The 19,093-nt window shown below is 43.6% G+C and overlaps 1 protein-coding gene across 20 annotated transcripts in view; it reads right to left on the reverse strand.

The window, feature by feature from the left end:
- Positions 1–3,544: 3,544 nt before the first annotated feature.
- The window catches only part of LOC118388822 (neurofascin), a 156,106-nt gene continuing 140,557 nt past the window's right edge, over positions 3,545–19,093 (reverse strand). For 13 of the 20 annotated variants that reach the window (XM_052527115.1, XM_052527117.1, XM_052527114.1 and 10 more), the window contains 4 exons: positions 18,989–19,058; positions 16,961–16,990; positions 13,948–14,022; positions 3,545–7,654 (listed from right to left, as the gene is read on the reverse strand). In XM_052527115.1, the coding sequence (XP_052383075.1) occupies positions 7,426–7,654; positions 13,948–14,022; positions 16,961–16,990; positions 18,989–19,058 (404 nt within the window). In that variant the 3' untranslated portion in view covers positions 3,545–7,425. Of the gene's footprint in view, positions 7,655–13,947; positions 14,023–16,960; positions 16,991–17,141; positions 18,522–18,988; positions 19,059–19,093 lie in introns of those variants that run through there. The other 7 variants (XM_052527120.1, XM_052527119.1, XM_052527127.1 and 4 more) reach the window with 3 other exon arrangements.

Genomic DNA, 19,093 nt, shown 5'->3' on the forward strand with positions numbered 1-19,093 from the left:
TATACAGTAGCGAGGCTATATACAGTAGTGAGGCTATAACAGTAGTGAGGCTATAACAGTAGTGAGGCTATATACAGTAGTGAGGCTGTAACAGTAGTGAGGCTATAACAGTAGTGAGGCTATAACAGTAGTGAGGCTACATACAGTAGTGAGGCTATAACAGTAGTGAGGCTATAACAGTAGTGAGGCTATATACATTAGTGAGTCTATAACAGTAGTGAGGCTATATACAATAGTGAGGCTATAACAGTAGTGAGGCTATAACAGTAGTGAGGGTATAACAGTAGTGAGGGTATAACAGTAGTGAGTCTACATACAGTAGTGAGGCTATAACAGTAGTGAGGCTATAACAGTAGTGAGGCTATATACAGTAGTGAGGCTACATACAGTAGTGAGGCTATAACAGTAGTGAGGCTATAACAGTAGTGAGGGTATAACAGTAGTGAGGCTACATACAGTAGTGAGGCTATAACAGTAGTGAGGCTATAACAGTAGTGAGGCTATATACAGTAGTGAGGCTATAACAGTAGTGAGGCTATAACAGTAGTGAGGCTATAACAGTAGTGAGGCTATATACAGCTGTGAGGCTATAACAGTAGTGAGGCTATAACAGTAGTGAGGCTATATACAGTAGTGAGACTATATACAGTAGTGAGGCTATAACAGTAATGAGGCTATATACAGTAGTGAGGCTATATGTTGAAGGAATTAAATTCCTCTGTTTTAATTCCCAATCAAAATTAATAACTCTGTCAATTCATAAGAATTTGTATGACCCTTATTTTATAAGAATGGACAGAGCCCCGGTCTTAAAAGTCAAGTAACAGCCTTTAATCAAGAGAGTACTGAGTTCATACACATTTTACCACAGGTTATAAACTGAAAATGACGTCAGCGTTTTCTAAATGTTCCGTCTCTTATTGACACTGGTAGAAAGGCCCTATAGTTCTCAAGCCTTCCCTCCTCGCCTAGAGCCAAGGTCAGTCAGTGGAGATAAGCATTCTAGACAGTCTGGAGATAGTCCGTCCCTGCCATCTGGAGATAGTTCATTCATTTGTACCAAGGAACAGACCATCATTGTTCTAAACTCTTGACTACATTATATTCAATACTGGGAGCAAGAGAGACAATTCATACATGTACAGTAACATAATAGTATTCGGATGAGTCAGTCCTGATTGAAATGTATACATAATTAGTCATCATTGATAAAAATAGTGAGGCTATAACAGTAGTGAGGCTATATACAGTAGTGAGGCTATAACAGTAGTGAGATTATATATACAGTAGTGAGGCTATAACAGTAGTGAGGCTACATACAGTAGCGAGGCTATATACAGCAGTGAGGCTATAACAGTAGTGAGGCTATATACAGTAGTGAGGCTATAACAGTAGTGAGGCTACATACAGTAGCGAGGCTATAACAGTAGTGAGGCTATATACAGTAGTGAGGCTATAAAAGTAGCGAGGCTATATACAGTAGTGAGGCTATAAAAGTAGCGAGGCTATATACAGTAGTGAGGCTATATACAGTAGTGAGGCTATATACAGTAGTGAGACTATATACAGTAGTGAGGCTATAAAAGTAGCGAGGCTATATACAGTAGTGAGACTATATACAGTAGTGAGGCGATAAAAGTAGCGAGGCTATATACAGACGGCGGTTAGTCGGGCGGATTGAGGGAGTATGTACATGTAGGTACTGTAAGGGTAAAGTGACTATGCATATATGATGTACAGAGAATAGCAGTAGCGTAAAAGAGGGGTTGGCGGGTGGTGGGTGGCGGGACACAATGCAGATAGCCCGGTTAGCCAATGTGTGGGAGCACTGGTTGGTCGGGCCAATTGAGGTAGTATGTACATGAATGTATAGTTACAGTGACTATGCATATATAATAAACAGAGAGTAGCAGCAGTGTAAAAGAGGGGTTGGGGGGAGGCACACAGTGCAAATAGTCCAGATAGTCCTTTGAGTAGGTGTTCAGGAGTCTTATGGCTTGGGGGTAAAACCTGTTGAGAAGCCTTTTTGTCCTAGACTTGGCACTCTGGTACCGCTTGGCATGCGGTAGTAGAGAGAACAGTATATGACTGGGGTGGCTGGGGTCTTTGACAATTTTTAGAGCCTTCCTCTGACACTGCCTGGTGTAGACGTCCTGGATGGCAAGTAGCTTATCCCCAGTGATATACTGGGCCGTACGCACCAGCCTCTGTAGTGCCTTGCGGTCGGAGGCCGAGCAATTGCCGTACCAGGTTGTGATGCAAACAGTCAGGATGCTCTCGATGTTGCAGCTGTAGAACCTTCTGTGTTTGACTGCTTCCCTGTGAGGGGACTTCTATGTTAGACTGCGTCCCTGTGAGGGCACTTCTGTGTTAGACTGCATCCCTGTGAGGGGGACTTCTGTGTTCGACTGCATCCCTGTGAGGGGACTTCTATATTAGACTGCGTCCCTGTGAGGGGACTTCTGTGTTAGACTGCTTCCCTGTGAGGGGACTTCTGTGTTAGACTGCATCCCTGTGAAGGGACTTCTGTGTTAGACTGCATCCCTGTGAGGGGACTTCTATATTAGACTGCGTCCCTGTGAGGGGACTTCTATATTAGACTGCATCCCTGTGAGGGGACTTCTATATTAGACTGCATCCCTGTGAGGGGACTTCTATATTAGACTGCATCCCTGTGAGGGGACTTCTATATTAGACTGCATCCCTGTGAGGGGACTTCTATATTAGACTGCATCCCTGTGAGGGGACTTCTATATTAGACTGTGTGCCTGTGAGGGGACTTCTATATTAGACTGCGTCCCTGTGAAGGGACTTCTATGTTAGACTGCGTCCCTGTGAAGGGACTTCTATGTTAGACTGCGTCCCTGTGAAGGGACTCCCTTTGTGTGTCCCTTCTAAGTGTCTCAGTGTAGCGAATTCTTTATCATTCAGAATCTCTGTAGAGCAACGACCATGATCCACTTTAGTGACATGGTCCTTACAAACAGTTCTACTGTGAATCATAGTATTCCACTTTCTTTTACCTGTCTAATAATTACTTAACAGTTCCCAATTAATGACACAGCTGATGAATGAATGACTAATTAGCAGCTACAGTACTTCATTTAGGCCTTTGAGAGCAAAGGCCAGTCCGTATCGCAGAAGTTTAAAGGTTTGATTGAAATTTAAAGGTAATGTTCCCTTGTTAGTGGAGACTGCATTCCCGGTACATCAGAAGACAAATTAGTAAGTTACTTATGGTAGGGCTGTTTGGTGGCTAAAACTAGACTGGGCCAGGGTCCAGTAGTGCTTTAAACTTTAATGCTAAACCTAGACTGATAAAAAAAAACTATTTCAAAGCTCCAAGAATGTATACCTGTATGTGTATAGAATTTCAAACAGTTTTTGTAATAAAACATTGACTGATGCACGAATATACTCAGTAAACACAGTAAACAATTACCTTTTTCTGGATTTGGAAGTTTCCAGCCTCTGGGAAGTGATTGAATAGTACGAGTAGTGTTGACATGGACAGAACCGTAGCAGATAAAGACAATAGCCAGGATTTAGAGAAAAAGAGAATGCTTTACTATAAAGAAGGCGTTTCTAGCCGAAGTTGCAACATCTCATCATACACGCATACATTGTGAATATATTAATATGCCATTTCTCCGTTGATTAGATGTACGTTACAAAAGCTGTTCTTTTGCGAGTCGAGGCTTGACGGACGAGCTGCTTTGATACACTTATAATTGTAAAAGTAAAAAGCAGAAATTAAAATCATTTCAAATAACAAGAACATGAACAATAACAATACATGCGCCAATTTTATAATTGTTATGGGCATCTCGTTGAAGAATAAAACCGCAGTTTTGCAGAATCTAAAAGTCAAGTGAACTCAAAGCTGTGAAAATGCACATTGATACTTTTACATTTTTGTTACCCCTTGATAGTTGAAAAGTTATTTGCTATTCTAAGGGAGGAGTCGTGTCGATGATACACACATTACAAACGGAACAAAAAAACACTACTCCTTATGCACCTCCAGTAAACGTGCTCAAACAAATAAAAATACAGAAGAAAGCACTGTGTATCAGCAAATATGCATTATTATATTTTCTGTTTTCTAGCCAGTTCACTAATTACCCCTTACGGATCCATACGGGGAAAGGAGAACGGCTATCAGGGGAAAGGGCTTGTACAGAACTCAAACAACGGTGAGTTCAAGGCCAAATCCGTCATCGAACATTCTGTGATTCAGTCGTTTTTAAGGGTTGTTGGAGGTTCGTGATTGGACTGTCTCTCTGTGCACTTTGTCTTGTTGAGGAGAGCATATAGCAACAGGAAAGGCACTGTATTGTGTCTCTGCCAGCACTCCTGGCCTCCTGTGTCCTCATATTAATACAGTGGTCAGGTGTCTGTGCATGGTAGGCTAATGTAGTCACTACCCGGTGGTCACGGTGAACTTTACCACAAAGAAACAACATGAAAAACAAAATGGGTCAAAACTTGCTTTGATATACTGGAGAAAGAAGGTTTAAAGAGGACCCGTTAACAGAGGATGTTGATGGCCATACAGTATATTACATTTTTTAAAAGTCTAAGATGAGGAGGAAGGCAGAACACAAGACATCTCTTTAAATAATGAAGCACACGACCAAATCTGTCCCTTTCAAAATGGCCACCAGCCACTGGGCTGTCACCAAGAGGAGTGGAGCAGCAGGCATGTTAGGTGAATGGCATGATGGGAGAATGAGTCTGTGCAGCCTTGAGAAAGTCTGGGGTTGCCTTATTAAGAGACGACAATACAAAAACAAACAAAATAGGGGTAAATTGGCTATCCGTTACCTCAGCAAATGCTTTTTTTTTCATACCTATTGAACAGGTGTGTGCAGTATGCTACAACAACACATTTCATTAGCACTTTTTATTTACACCATAAATGTGGCTGACTACTTTATACCTGTTCCACAACATAGTGTTATTTCTCAACTGTTTCTTTTGAATTAGTGATAATCAGAAAAATGACGGACCGATAGACAAGTCACAAGCCATATATTACAATTTCAAAGCTGTTATTAGGGACAACATCAATTGAGTCATTTTGAGTCCCCAATCCCAATCGTAATCAAAGCTACATTGCAAAGGTCCACATGACATCATTCTTGGGATGCACCAGGTACATTTGCTTGGTGGATACAGACTTGTGACTATTTCTTTACTCATAAAGCAGTTTTTCTGATAGATATTTACAAAGACATATTGTTTCAGAACTTACGTGTACGCACAGTTACAGTATGTCAAACAAATAAGCAATGTTACATTTCTGTGTTAAGTTAAAGTTATATTAAATAAATTCTAATACCAACATGGAATATTAACAGTAATACAAACATGAATACTCAACATGAAGAGCAGCACAATGAATAGATCGACACAACGTCTTTAATGGTGACAGTCAATGTTGTTAGTTTACAGAAGAATACCCATAGCAACAAAAGATGAGTCATACAGCAGAATTTCCTTTTCTTATGTACAATAACAAATCCCGTTAAGTTTTTTATCGTGGCTTTCAGAGTGGGCTCTGATGTGATACCATTAATTCAGTTGGTCAAAAATGTGTATTCAACAATTAATGAGTGAATTACTAATATATTAATTAACACTATTGACATAATGTAATAAATTAAAATATAAAATAGTCATCTGAAATACAATGTGACCTCTGTTAGCTAATTGTCATTTTTTTTATATAGCTAAGATCTATTTGATTTAACGTGAAAGACTTTAGTAACGCTGTTGTGATAGGTTGTAAAAGTGGGTGTTGAGCTTTCTACCGCTTCAAGAGGTGAAACATCAAGGAAGACTCATGAATGAGTTCTACTATTGAAAGGATCAAATGGTAAAATGGAGGTCCACCAATGTATTAGTATCGATGTGTTCTAACTTCTTCACACTTCCTTGACATACTGACTTCGTATGACAATGATGACTAGGGGCCAGGTGGAATCTGCAGGGACGTTCATTACCTTCACAGAGTTGTCTGTATCCTATATTCAAAGACATTGAATATGTTTTGTAGCAGTATTTCGTTTCGTTTTGACTTCAAGAGTCAATTATAATTCCAAATCATTTCGAGAAGTTTGAAGGTGAAGACATGCCACTACAGATTCTGCCTGTCCCATAACGAGACCAGTTATAAAAGAAGCAGACGAAAGAGGTGCCGATCAAGCCTAGCCTAAGGATCACAGCCATGCTAAACAGGAAGTAAACAAGAAGTGAGTCACCTCCTTGGAGCACCATTCACCATAGAGATGGACAGACAGTCTACAGCAGTTTACCAAGCAGAGCAAACCTCCTCTCCATGCTACTTTTCCTTTGTCTCTTGCACTAAAGTACTACCATGCTTGAAAACATTTTTTTTCTTCAAATGTCATTTATAACTGACATAGTATAGGCTTGTACCATAACAAAGCTTGAGGCAGGAATGGCATTGCTATAGCTGTGGCCATTTTTGAATATCTCCACACGACTTGAGATTGGAGGTGAATCAGAAGTACATTTACCACAGCGGGATGGGGAGGGAACGATACCATTTCATTAAGCAAGTTATTCTTCTTTAAACCTGTGAGAATCAACACACACAAAAAAAAAATTGAATTCATAACCAGACTTTACCCAAAAACATGAGGTGGTGGTAGTGCATAGTTTTGCAGCGCACTAGAAGGTGAGCTAGCAGTGTTTACAGCATTAATATATTCTAATGACTCGTCTATTGTACCAGAATTATCTCTCTTTGCGGAAATATCAATATGATAAACATATCTGCCGACATCCTGCTATGTTGGTGGTCCGTAGCTGATATGTTCACAGGAGGAGCGTCTGTGTCTCCTTCCCTAGGAATGCTGGGTAAAGACACAGGGGGCGTGATATGTGAGGGACGAAGAGGGGGATTGCGGGAAAAGCTGAGGACGTTGAAAACAAAAAAGCTCTAGTGCCACACAAAATGCTTGAAAACCTCTGCGTTGCCTCTTAGTCCTCTGTAGTTGAGGTCAGCCCTTTAGGCACACTAAAGTCTGTGTGACGGGCAGGAGGAGGAGGAGCATAGAGAAACTGGTACTGTTCAAGATTCCCAAACTTTGCCTCGGCAAGCCATTTTCTGGAGCTGACAATAAAGGCTTGGCTCACTGTATATGGTAGCTTCCATTCCATTCGCACCCCCTTATTTCTCAGAGGAATGGTTTCTCCGTCCGCTTAAAGAGGACAAACAGTTTCCAGGCAGGCGCTGTGTGTTTACGTGTGTATACGTGTTTTTATAGATTCATATATATATATTCATATTCATATCTGTGTTTGTGTGTGTGTGGTAGTAGTAGTGGTGGTAATAGCACCCTCCGACCGCTAAGGGGAGCTCCTCAGATCCCCAGGCCGAGGCGGGCGGGGGGGTTATGCCAGCGAGTAGATGGCGTTAACGGGTGAGGTGGCCTCTGAGCTTTCATTGCCCTCTGTTTCGTCCTTGTCCTTCTTGACTGTGTACTGGCCAATGAAGGAGCCGTCCTCGTTGAACTGGCCATCCCCTCCCTCGCCGTAGTCTACCAGGCTGTCGTCACTCTCCTTCACCCCGCCGTCCAGAGAGTTCTGGCTGCCCTGCAGAGGCTTGTTGTCCTCGTCGCTGCTACAAAGGGTAAAAAAGTCAAAGGTTAGACTCCGCCTGTGAAGTCATCGACACGGTCATCACCGCAAGTGAGTCCTTACCGTCCCAAAGGTTAAGGGGGAGAGAGAATAGGGGTCAGGGGTCAGAGGAGAACTGGGGAAGGGAACAACTGTATACAAGAGAAGTGTTGATTGTAGTTTTCCGCAGTCCTTTCTCTTACAGATCATCACAGACTGAAGCTGAGGTCATTCAGTTCACACTGGAACCCAATCACTTAAAAAAAAACAATTTTGGAACAACATCGATACTTGCTTTTAGCTATGATATAAAAACACTGGCAGTTGTCAACCAGAGTGCAATAATATAAGCTTGCTGAAATAAATACTGTAGTCTTCAATAACTGCTACAGCACCGCTGAGTCATTGGGGAAGCTGTATGTTGCCCTTAAATGCTCAAACCAACGCATTCTCATACATACACATGCCACTCAGCCTGGACTATGTTCTGATGTGAGATCTGTGAATTAACTTCAAGCTCACACACAAAGCAGAGTGTTGCAGTTTGTGTGAAAGCTCAAGTTAGAGTAGGTGAGCGTATCTCAGTTCAGAACATGTCCCTATGTCTTCTACCTCTGCAGTAGGGAGAGAGAACTGTCATGCAGAGGGACACTGGTGCTATCAACCAACATTAGCTCTCTAGACTCTTACAACAGGCAGATAGCAAACAGCAGAAAGGCATTACCAGAGCAGAGGGAAGAGAAAAAATATACAAGTTTAGCTCTTCAACAGTCTTTCCATCATACTTGGAGGTGTTGAATATTTATCTTGGCTGTAGAAAGGATCGATCTACAAACCAGACTGTTTTGACATTTTCTTCGGTGATTTGATGGTGTCGTACCGTATCAAGGCTGGCCAGTTAGTAGACAAACTACGTCGGAATATAATCTGACAGAGATTACCTGAAGTCATGGCTCTGAGCATGCTCCATGCAGTCACCAAATCAACTGAGCACACAGGTCATCAACCAAATATTACCAAGGAAACCAGACCGAACAGTATCAACAATAGTAAATAAGAGTCTGGTAGCAACAGTTGTGATGTGTGTGTGCATGTGTGTGCGTGAGTGAGTGAGTGAGTGAGTGAGTGAGTGAGTGAGTGAGTAGAGAATCAGAGCAGGTGTTCAGTTCTGGTCAGGTGTTCAGCAGTCTGATGGATTGTAGATACAAAGTGTCTCAGTGATGTACTGGGCCATCTTCACCACACACTGGAGGGCCTTCGGTTGTGGACGGAGCAATTCCGTTACCAGGCCATGATGAAACTGGTAAGGACCCTCTCAATGGTGTATTTGGAGAGGACCCGGGGTGGCATGCCAAATTTCTTCAGACGCCTTAGGAGGTAGAGGCACTGTTGCGCCCTCTTGACAAGAGTGGTGGTATTGTTGGTTCATATCAAGTAATCGGTTACATGGACCCCGAGGAATTTAAAACTACTGACTCTCTCTTCTGCAGTCCGGTTGATGTGGATCAGGGCATGTGCCAGTTCACTTACATCCTCCCTATAGGCTGACTGGTTGATGTTGGTTATCAGTGTGGAGGAGGTTATTGCCAATCTTCACAGCCTGTGGTCCATAAGGAAGTTCAGGATCCAGCTGTAGAAGGTAGGCCCAGGGCTCTAAGCTTGGTGACGAGCTTGGAGGGAACAATAGTGTTGAATGGTGAACTGATGTCAATGAACAGCATTCTCACGTAGGTGTTCCTTTTGTCAAGATGTGTAAGGGCCGTGTGAATAGCGATATAAATGGCATCTTCATTGGATCTGTTGGAGCGTCAGGGAAATTAGAGTGGGTCCAGTGTACCTGTCATGCTGGCCATGATGTAGGCTATGACCAGCCTCTCGAAAGCACTAAATGATGACACGGGTGAGGGCGACGCGGCGATAGTCATTTGGGCATGTGAACTATTGGGCATTGGAACAATGGTGGTCTCCTTGAAGCAAGTGGGGACTGCATCCTGGGATAGGGACAGGTTGAAGATGTCAGAGAAGACGCCCGCGAGATGGTCAATCCACACTCTGAAGATGCAGTCAGAGATGCCATTTGGCTGGTGACTTTGTGAATATTCCCTCTTGAGATTTTTCCTCACATCAGCCTTGAGGAGCGAAAGCACCTGGTCATCCGGAGCAGAGAGATACTTCTTGGATGGCTCTGTATTGTCTGCCCCAAAGCGAGCATAGAAGATGTTAAACTCATCTTGGAGGGAGGCTTTGGTTTGTAGTCAGTAATATCCTGTAGTCCTTGCCACACGTCGCAAGTCTGAGTTGTCGAATGAATGGATTTGCGGAGCTCGTCCCTGCTTGCTTAGTGCACTTGCCACCGAGTCTTTGTGGTTTGTTCGGCTGACATTAAATGCTGCAGTACGGGCTCACAGCATGGTATGGATTTATCTGTTCGTCCAGGGTTTTTGATTGGGTTATGTCCAGATTGGTATTGTGTGTACAACATCATCAACACATTTTCTAATGAAGCCTGTGACTGACAATGTACACTGCTCAAAAAGGGAACACTTAAACAACACAATGTAACTCCAAGTCAATCACACTTCTGTGAAATCAAACTGTCCACTTAGGAAGCAACACTGACAATAAATTTCACATGCTGTTGTGCAAATGGAATAGACAACAGGTGGAAATTATAGGCAATTAGCAAGACACCCACAATAAAGGAGTGGTTCTGCAGGTGGGGACCACAGACCACTTCTCAGTTCCTATGCTTCCTGGCTGACGTTTTGGTCACTTTTGAATGCTGGCGGTGCTTTCACTCTAGTGGTAGCATGAGACGGAGTCTACAACCGACACAAGTGGCTCAGGTAGTGCAGCTCATCCAGGATGAGACATCAATGTGAGCTGTGGCAAGAAGGTTTGCTGTGTCTGTCAGCGTAGTGTCCAGAGCATGGAGGCGCTACCAGGAGACAGGCCAGTACATCAGGAGACGTGGAGGAGGCCGTAGGAAGGCAACAACCCAGCAGCAGGACCACTACCTCCGCCTTTGTGCAAGGAGGAGCAGGAGGAGCACTGCCAGAGCCCTGCAAAATGACCTCCAGCAGGCCACAAATGTGTCTGCTCAAACGGTCAGAAACAGACTCCATGAGGGTGGTATGAGGGACCGACATCCACAGGTGGGGGTTGTGCTTACAGCCCAACACCGTGCAGGACGTTTTTGATTTGCCAGAGAACACCAAGATTGGCAAATTCGCCACTGGCGCCCTGTGCTCTTCACAGGTTCACACTGAGAACATGTGACAGACGTGACAGTCTGGAGACGCCATGGAGAACGTTCTGCTGCCTGCAACATCCTCCAGCATGACCGGTTTGGCGGTGGGTCAGTCATGGTGTTGTGTGGCATTTCTTTGTGTGCTCGCCAGAGGTAGCCTGACTGCCATTAGGTACCGAGATGAGATCCTCAGACATCTTGTGAGACCATATGCTGGTGCGGTTGGCCCTGGGTTCCTCCTAATGCAAGACAATGCTAGACCTCATGTGGCTGGAGTGTGTCAGCAGTTCCTGCAAGAGGAAGGCATTGATGCTATGGACTGGCCCGCCCGTTCCCCAGACCTGAATCCAATTGAGCACATCTGGGACATCATGTCTTGCTCCATCCACCAACGCCACATTGCACCACAGACTGTCCAGGAGTTGCCGGATGCTTTAGTCCAGGTCTGGGAGAAGATCCCTCAGGAGACCATCCGCCACCTCATCAGGAGCATGCCCAGGCGTTGTAGGGAGGTCATACAGACACGTGGAAGCCACACACACTACTGAGCCTCATTTTGACTTGTTTTAAGGACATTACATCAAAGTTGGATCAGCCTGTGGTGTGGTTTTCCACTTTAATTTTGAGTGTGACTCCAAATCCAGACCTCCATGGGTTGTTGTCAGCACAATAATATTTCATTCATTCAGATCTAGGATGTGTTATTTTAGTGTTCCCTTTATTTTTTTGAGCAGTGTATATTCCTCAATGTTAATGGATAAGTTCTGGGTGGATGAATAAAATAAAACATCTAATCAGTATTCTCAAAACAGTCCTGCAGCATTGAGTTTCATTCCTCTGTCCAGCTCCTCACTATTCTCTGTGTTGGTGGCTCCGTCTTGAGTTTCTGCTTGTAGGCATGGAGGAAGAACATAGAGCCGGGATCTTGTTGGCTGAAGTGGGGGCGGGGGATTGCTTTGCACGAGTCATGGATGTTTGTGTACAGATGATCCCGCATGGTCCTCTCGTGAGGCAGGATACATGTTGGCGATACTTCAGAATAATTAAAAAAATATTTTCTTGGTTAAAATCTCCTGCGAGAAACACAGCTTCCGGGTGAGAGGTTTCTTGCAGGCTAACGTTATTGTACAGTTCGCTGAGTGCCACCTTGCTGGTTGCTTGTGGCGGTATGTACACAGCTGTGATAATAATACACATGAATGTCCTCAACATATAATGGGGTTGGCATTTTAGCATCAGGAACTCCAGGTCGGTTGTGATCAGGAGCTCGAGATGTTTTTAATTTCATTACACAAGGAAATGTTGATGAGGAAGCATACACCTCCCCTACTCTTACCAGAAGCCACCATACGATCCATACGGAAAATGGAAACGCCATCTAGTCGGAAAGCAGAGTCGCGTGAGTTTCACGTAAGCCATGCCTCTGTAAAAACAAAGACACAGCATTCCCTGATGTCCCTCTGCGATTGAAGCCTTGCTCTGAGCTCAAAGTTTATGTTCCAGCAATTGGACATTAGCCATCAGGATACAACACTCTTAGAAAAAAGGGTTCCAAAGGGGTTCTTCGGCTGTCCCCAAAGGAGAACCCTTTTGGGTTCCATGTAGAACCCTCTGTATAAAGGACTCTACATGGAACACAAAAGGGTTCTACCTGGAACCAAAAAGGGTTCTTCAAATAGTTATCCTACGGGGACAGCAGAAGAACCCTTTTAGGTTTTCTTCATCACCGTACTTTGCCTTCGGTCAGGTAAGCCTGCTGTGCGAGGGACTATGGAACTAATGTATTATTCCAGATCTGGGAGGCTGAGCGATACGTGTGTAGCTTCCGATCGTGATCCAGAAGTGTTTGTCGGTCGTGGGAATATAGCACGAACATTCTGAGCAAACAAAGTAACAGTGAACGCAGAAAATGCAATACAAAAGCAATGTCAAGCAGGAACCGGCAAGACTCGCAGTCCTCAGAGCTGCCATTTTATCATACATGAGAGAGTGAGAGTCTAGAGAAGATAAGTAGACCAGAAAATAGAGAGAGTGAAATAGATGGGAGGAAACTGGATAACTGCACGGGATGTTTTTGATGTTTTAATCGATTAATATACTGAGAGAGGAATTTATGAGGAGTGTTTAGAACTCACTCTCATACATACAATAGTGTATGTAGACATTGGCCGTATACAGGCATGGTCAATGACAACCTTGATTTTTAGTAGACCTGAGCAGATGGAGAAATGAACTTATTAGATTTTCACAACCCTCAAATTCACTAAGATTTATCGAACCATAAGGTGAGAAGCATAGCAGCTGGCAAATACGAAACTATTGTCCATAGTTCTAAATCCACTCAAGAGTGGAGTATTACAGCTGAATTATGAGGACATCTCCACATTATATAATTGAATAAATCTACTAGAGTGGCAAAGTCATACAAAAAAAAAAACTTGCCTCAGGTCGCGGGTTTCCCAGCTTTCGTGTGTTGACCTTATCGCTCAAGCAATATTAGTGAGCCAGAATGTTTAGAGGAGGTAGAAAAGACCAAGCTTTCCCTCGACTTTAAACCTCTTTAGAATGAGAGGGTGTAGAATGATTCAATTATCTGATTAGATTATTTTTTAAGAAAGGAGCAAAGGTGGAAAAAAGTAACTGGGAATACTTTATTCTACTGAAATAAGCTGCAGTGTCTTGAAACTGCTTTCAAAACAAACAGTTTCATCTTTGTTATTTGAGCATTTTTTCTATGAAGATGAATATTATCCAGCTCAATTAACATATCAATTGGACTAGAGGAATCAATTGCGTAAATGTCAACATCAGTTTGTTACTTTCCACCTCCGCTTACTTCGACATGACTGGAATCAACAATATCTTGCATATTAAATGAGGATTTTAGCTGGTTAAACCTTAGTGAGAATATGTTTCATTCAATTGAAAACAGAATGGTCAATGTTCAGTCAATTCAACAGGTTGTGATTAGAGTGTGATTAGATATTAATCGATTAAAATCCAATGCAAGAAGTCTGAGCGATCTCAAAGTAAATAATGCATATTACTTCAGGGTTATTCTGGTTGTGGTGTGCACTGTGCAGAACAGGCTTCTACTCCTTCCATACCTTTTGAAGGAACAACTTGATTTGACCCAATGGGAACAGAAACCAAAACAGAAAGACAAAGGAAGAATACGTAAGGTGAGGAAGAACACAAAACAGAGATGGCTAAAAACACACTGAACAGACAAACATACTGAATAAACACACGGACTGAAAATGAGATCCTAAATGAGATCTTGAATGGGGGGGGTCGCTAATATACCTGAGTGATATAGACCTAAAATCACATTTACTAGTGGGTCAAAAACATTTGGGTGCCCATACATAGTTGCCCCATACTATGACATCAAACAAACAAAAACACAGATGAAGGAACAATAATCATTGGATCCGGAACAAAAAGCCGTAGAATGAGGTTTTACATAGCCAAAGGAAAATGGGATAACTATCTATCTGGTCATGAGGTGCATCAAGGCTAGCTCTGGTCCACAGTGTGACGTGAGGCTTGAACCTTCTTCAACTGAAGAAAATGCCTTCTATGGAGGAATGAATGGACAGATGGAGGCCGTTGAAGCCGTCTCAAGCCGCAAGTAACACACGGGACCAGAGCTACATCAAGGAACGCATCTGTGGGTTTGGCAATTGGCAAATGAAGGCCCTCACAGCTGAGTCTGTAGCACAACAGAAAGTCAAACTGGATACACCATAGACCAGGGATGGCCAGACCTTGTCCTGAAGAGCTGCAGAAGGTGTAGGCTTTTGTTCCAGCCCAGCTTTGACACCCCGATTCAAACAATCAACCAGTCTTCAATGTACAAACCACAGAACGTTACATCAAGTGTGTTAAAGCTGGGCTGGAACAAAAGCTTGCACACTGCGGCATTCCAGAAGCAGGGTGGGCCACCACTGCCATAGAGTCACGCACATGCAGAGATAGAACTGTCAAAGTGTTTATACATCATAAATTAAGAAAAGTACTCCCCCACATGAAAAAATACTATACTCTATATTTTAGCAACAAGGCACGAGGGGGTGTGGTATATGGCCAATATACCACTTCTTAGGGCTGTTCTTATGCACAACGCAACGCGGAGTGCCTGGATACAGTGCTTAGCCGTGGAATATTGGCCATATACCACAAACCCCCGAGGTGCCTTATTGCTATTATACTCTGGTTACCAACATCATTAGAGCAGTAACAAATGTTTTGTCATAAGTCTTTTTTCATGTGGGCCAGAACATACTAAGTTGACTCCTGCATGTTTATGTTTATCGACATATCTGTCAGTTTGACCCTGTTGAAGGCCGAGGTCGACTCAACCGAAACGGGACAGAATAAACATTTGTTTATTGCGCATGAGCAGCAGTGAATGTCAGGATGTAGGGAGGAAATAGTGTTGTACGTGTTGATATTTTATCTGCATTACAAAGGCTTTATTGTCAGATGTTGCAAAATGTTCTCTGCTGCTTATTCCCCAAATTGGTTCCTCGAGGGTGTCAAACTCCAACGGAAGACCTTCCAACCTCCCTCCCCAAACCCTCTCTCCATCAGATTCTACCCTACACCTTCTTCCCTCCCTCCCTCCCTCCCTCCCTCTCACTTGAGCCCAAATTGATTTCCGTCCTCAGCCTTCACCTCTGCACCTGGTGGTTGCTGCCTTTTGAAATGTCAGCTGTTGGAAGAAAAACAAAGCAATTAACCTTAAGGGTAGGAAAACACGCTCAAAGCCTCGACAGAGACAAAGGGTGCAGGACTTCTCAGTGTTTACGATCAGTTTCAGGATCACCACATCATCTACTTGATCCACGAAACACTTGACAGCTCTCTAGGGAGAGATAAGAAAACCCTGCATATTCTCTCTCTCTCTAGCTCTCCTTCGCTCTCTCTCTCTCATTTGCAAATTACCTGGATTTACTTGACACTTTATTACCTGATTAAATTGACACTTTCAGAGTATATTGAGATTAGTGACTCTTCAGCTGTGGATCTAAAGTGAGGCCTGTGGTACCATGACATCTGCTTTTCCAACCCTGTGATATCCTGCAGACTGGTAATAAGAACAGGCCATCACAGTACCGAGCCTTGGCTCACTGTCTGCGCACTTCAGCGGAGCCCTGAACACTAACACGCTTTTCTCACTTGAATGTCATGAGCCTGAGGCGACGCTTAAACCACAGCTATGATTAGCCTCACTTGCCCCATATTGAACACTTGCTGCTCTTAACCCTGAACAACCCATGGATGGATCTGGTCCCTGCCAAGACAACTCTCCACCAGAGGCCTGTATTGAACAGGTCCAGAACAGCCCTGGGCTTTAAGTTATTTTGCCTATTGTAACGGCTGTTGTTCTGCTTGTGAGGTAGCAGGTGTGGAACAGCCATGCCCAGGCCATGGATACACAGGGCAATAGATGATCTTAGCCTTAAGGTTAGGCCAAGGTAGCCCGGTGATGCAAAACATGGTTTAGCCCTGAAGTGGGATTGTCCTATTCATTAACCTGCCTTGAAGGGAAAGTGGACCTAATTTTATGGAAGTAGACTATATACCCAAAGAGTCGGGGACTGATTATAGAAGCTTTCGTTAATTAGCTACAGCTTAGCTACATATTTCTGAAGTCCTTTGCCGGAAGCTGTGTAGAAACAACACTCTTCTCACTTCTCTCTGTGTATTCACACTACCCGGAGAGTCTCAGCTGCGCCCTGGTCACATGTTTGACACCCCGGGAACCGAGATATCTAAATTGGCTGGTGTACTGTGTCCACCTCCATCTCCACCACCTATCTCTCACTTTCCCCTTCTACCCCATGAACAGTAGTGCAAATGGAGGAGGGTGAAGTTGGTCATAGACCATGATCTAACGTCACAGTTATTGCCTCACTTCCGCACCCCCACTATTACCCCGAACTACCCCAATCTCACCCCCAAACCCGCAGGCAGCCCCCCCAGTCTGGAGGGGAGTATCTGCCCCAGACATGCGCAGGCCAGGAGGAGGATGCCGTGCCAAAACCAAAGTACCTGTTCTCGTTTTCGTTCTCATTTTCGTTCCTGTCAGGGACAGATGACCATTTCAGCGTGGAGAAGAGAGGGAAGAGACGTGAAGATAGGAGAGAGTAGAGAGAGCGAGAGAGAGGGAAGGGAGGAGACATCCTCCAGGTGACACACAAGCGTATGAGAGCCAGAGACTACACACACACACACACCCTTACGCACACACACACACACACACACACACACACACACACACACACACACACACACACACACACACACACACACACACACACACACACACACACACACACACACACACACACACACACACACACACACACACACACACACACAGACGCCCAATCATGCACATACACATACACCAACACAACGTGTGAGTTATGTAGACAAAGGGATTAGTGCCAGTGCTATTGAGTGTGTGTCACTGTGTGAGCTTAGCAATGACCTTCACTGTAGGAAAGAGGGTAATATTAATAGACATTGATTAGAGACGAGAGCAGGGACTTGCTTTGGTTTTCCATTGTCGACATGCCTCACACACTTGTATAAACATTACAGTAGAGCACTGCTCACACACAAGTGATAATGGTTGATATCACCTTTGAACATCACACTACACATCCAAGTGCTTTTAAAAACACTTAACACTTTAAAACCACCGCACTTTGTTGTCAAGTAGAATAAACACCTACAACAACACTGCTCAAACAATGCTCGTTTTCTGGGCGGCAGGCAGCCTAGCGTTTAGAGCATTGGGCAAGTAACCGAAAGGTTGCTAGTTTGAATACACGAGATGTCAAGATGAAAAATATGGCGATGTGTCCTTGAGCAAGGCACTTAACCCTTATTTGCTCCATGGCCGCCATACTACTATGGCTGACCCTGTAAAACGACACAATTCACTGCACCTATCCGGTGTATTTCTTTCTAAAAGCAAAACTAATCAAATATCTTCAAATTACTCTAAATATACCTGACTAAACCATTGTAACTGGTCTAGGTAGAAGGTGCCCCCAAAGCTTGGGTAAATTAAGGTGCCATGTTCCATTTTAGACTCATAAGAACAGTTAAGGGTTTGGGTTACAGATTGTGTGGTGTTACTGGGTGTTGAGTACAGGGGCACTTCCTCTCCTTCTGAAGTTCTTAAGACACTGTCAGCGGTGATATGACCATCACCATGGCAACAGTGGATGAGATGAGGGTCACCTGAGAAGGTATCTCCATTCAGGAACTAGCTTTGGTCATGTGAGAGGTCAAAGGTTCTGTGTATTACCACCACAACAATACACACCAGACAGGCTGTGTATGGATGCTTCTGTATGTACTTTAGTTATGGATTTAGGTGACAAACAGTAGCCACACATTTAAGTGTGTACATACCCTCTACCTGTCTGTGTAACTTAGGACATGGGTTTTAGCACCATTTCAATAAAGTAGGATCAGGATGATTAGAGTGAGTAAGCTGACTTGACGGTTAAGTTAGAGGGTTAATTCATCAGTAAAGGTGGACAGAGAGAGACTCATTCCCCACAGAGAAAAATGAGTGGAGATAGATCAGTGGGACCTGGAATGAGCAAAAGACAATCACTCACCAACAAATATATATACTACTGAACACATGCATTGCTACACCTAACACATACTAACTCCTGTCATAACATTCACCAGGATTACAAGACCTAAGAGTCCCTGTGCCTCATTCCTGATGTCTAAATCCAGTACATGCAGATAAACACTACTACGCATGATCCTAAGCCCGAACACCATACATCATAATCATGATGACGAGTATATACACACATAAGTAAACCAACCAGACGAAAGCCTACTAAATCCCCCTCTATATAAGCCTGCATGACTCAGTCATACCTAGGTCTATTTCCTGCACGGTGTTACAATAGAAAATCTGCATAGATGAATCGGTCACTGATTGGTGAAACACATATTTAACCTCCCAGGGGAACATCGGGCCATATAATACAACGTTGAACAAACATATGAGAAATATTCATATTCAGGAAAAATACTTACTGGTAGTCAAATGATCCGTCCTCTCCTTTCTGATCCACTGCATCCAGAGGGAGATCTTTTTTCTCTCGCACTGAAGAGCGATCAAGCCAAAAAGACACACATGAG

The sequence above is a fragment of the Oncorhynchus keta genome, chromosome 10 (genome assembly GCF_023373465.1).
Source record: "Oncorhynchus keta strain PuntledgeMale-10-30-2019 chromosome 10, Oket_V2, whole genome shotgun sequence".
NCBI lineage: Eukaryota > Metazoa > Chordata > Actinopteri > Salmoniformes > Salmonidae > Oncorhynchus > Oncorhynchus keta.